The sequence below is a fragment of the Sceloporus undulatus genome, unplaced genomic scaffold (assembly GCF_019175285.1).
Source record: "Sceloporus undulatus isolate JIND9_A2432 ecotype Alabama unplaced genomic scaffold, SceUnd_v1.1 scaffold_31960, whole genome shotgun sequence".
Classification (NCBI taxonomy): domain Eukaryota; kingdom Metazoa; phylum Chordata; class Lepidosauria; order Squamata; family Phrynosomatidae; genus Sceloporus; species Sceloporus undulatus.
In genome coordinates, this window is record NW_024834873.1 from 765 (window position 1) to 1,271 (window position 507).

General features: G+C 56.0%; 1 protein-coding gene across 1 annotated transcript in view; it reads right to left on the reverse strand.

The window, feature by feature from the left end:
• The window catches only part of LOC121918762 (C3 and PZP-like alpha-2-macroglobulin domain-containing protein 8), a 729-nt gene extending 266 nt beyond the window's left edge, over nucleotides 1-463 (reverse strand). The window contains exons 1-2 of the mRNA XM_042444754.1: nucleotides 304-463; nucleotides 6-161 (exon numbers count right to left, since the gene is read on the reverse strand). Coding sequence (XP_042300688.1) covers nucleotides 6-161; nucleotides 304-420 — 273 coding nt within the window. The 5' untranslated portion in view covers nucleotides 421-463. The remainder of the gene's footprint in view (nucleotides 1-5; nucleotides 162-303) is intronic.
• Nucleotides 464-507: the final 44 nt, after the last annotated feature.

Below are 507 nucleotides of genomic sequence, written 5' to 3' on the forward strand. Positions count from 1 at the left end.
TTTACCACAGTGGTCTGGAGGATCTTCTTGTTGGTTTTGTTCAGCTCAAAGGTCTCCTGATAGTCCAGGTTGGTGGAAGCCAGTGAAATGGTGAGGTTGACGCCCCCAATGTAGGAGAGGATGGCGTATTCGGCCAGGGCCTGGAGGGCTACGCATGTGTCCTGGGGGACAGAGGAGCGGGAACATCAAGGGGGACCCCAGCCAGAAACCATTTTCTAGGGAGATATGTCTAGATGCCAAAAGGTCTCCCTCTTCCCAGTCCAGATGGACAGAAGCCTCTCTTTGGTGCTGTCGGGGCCTCACCTGCGTGGAAGAGAAGCCCCCGAGGGCGTTTCTCTGCTGAGAGAGCCACTTGACCACGGGCAAAGCCGAGGCCACGTCCCCCAGGACTGTGTAGGTCAGCAGTGCATAAGCCGTCATCTCCACTTCAGCTGATACCACTGAAAGAGACAGCAGGCAGAGTGGGTGTTGGGCTGCTCCCAAATGCCCACCAGAAGGTTATTTTGG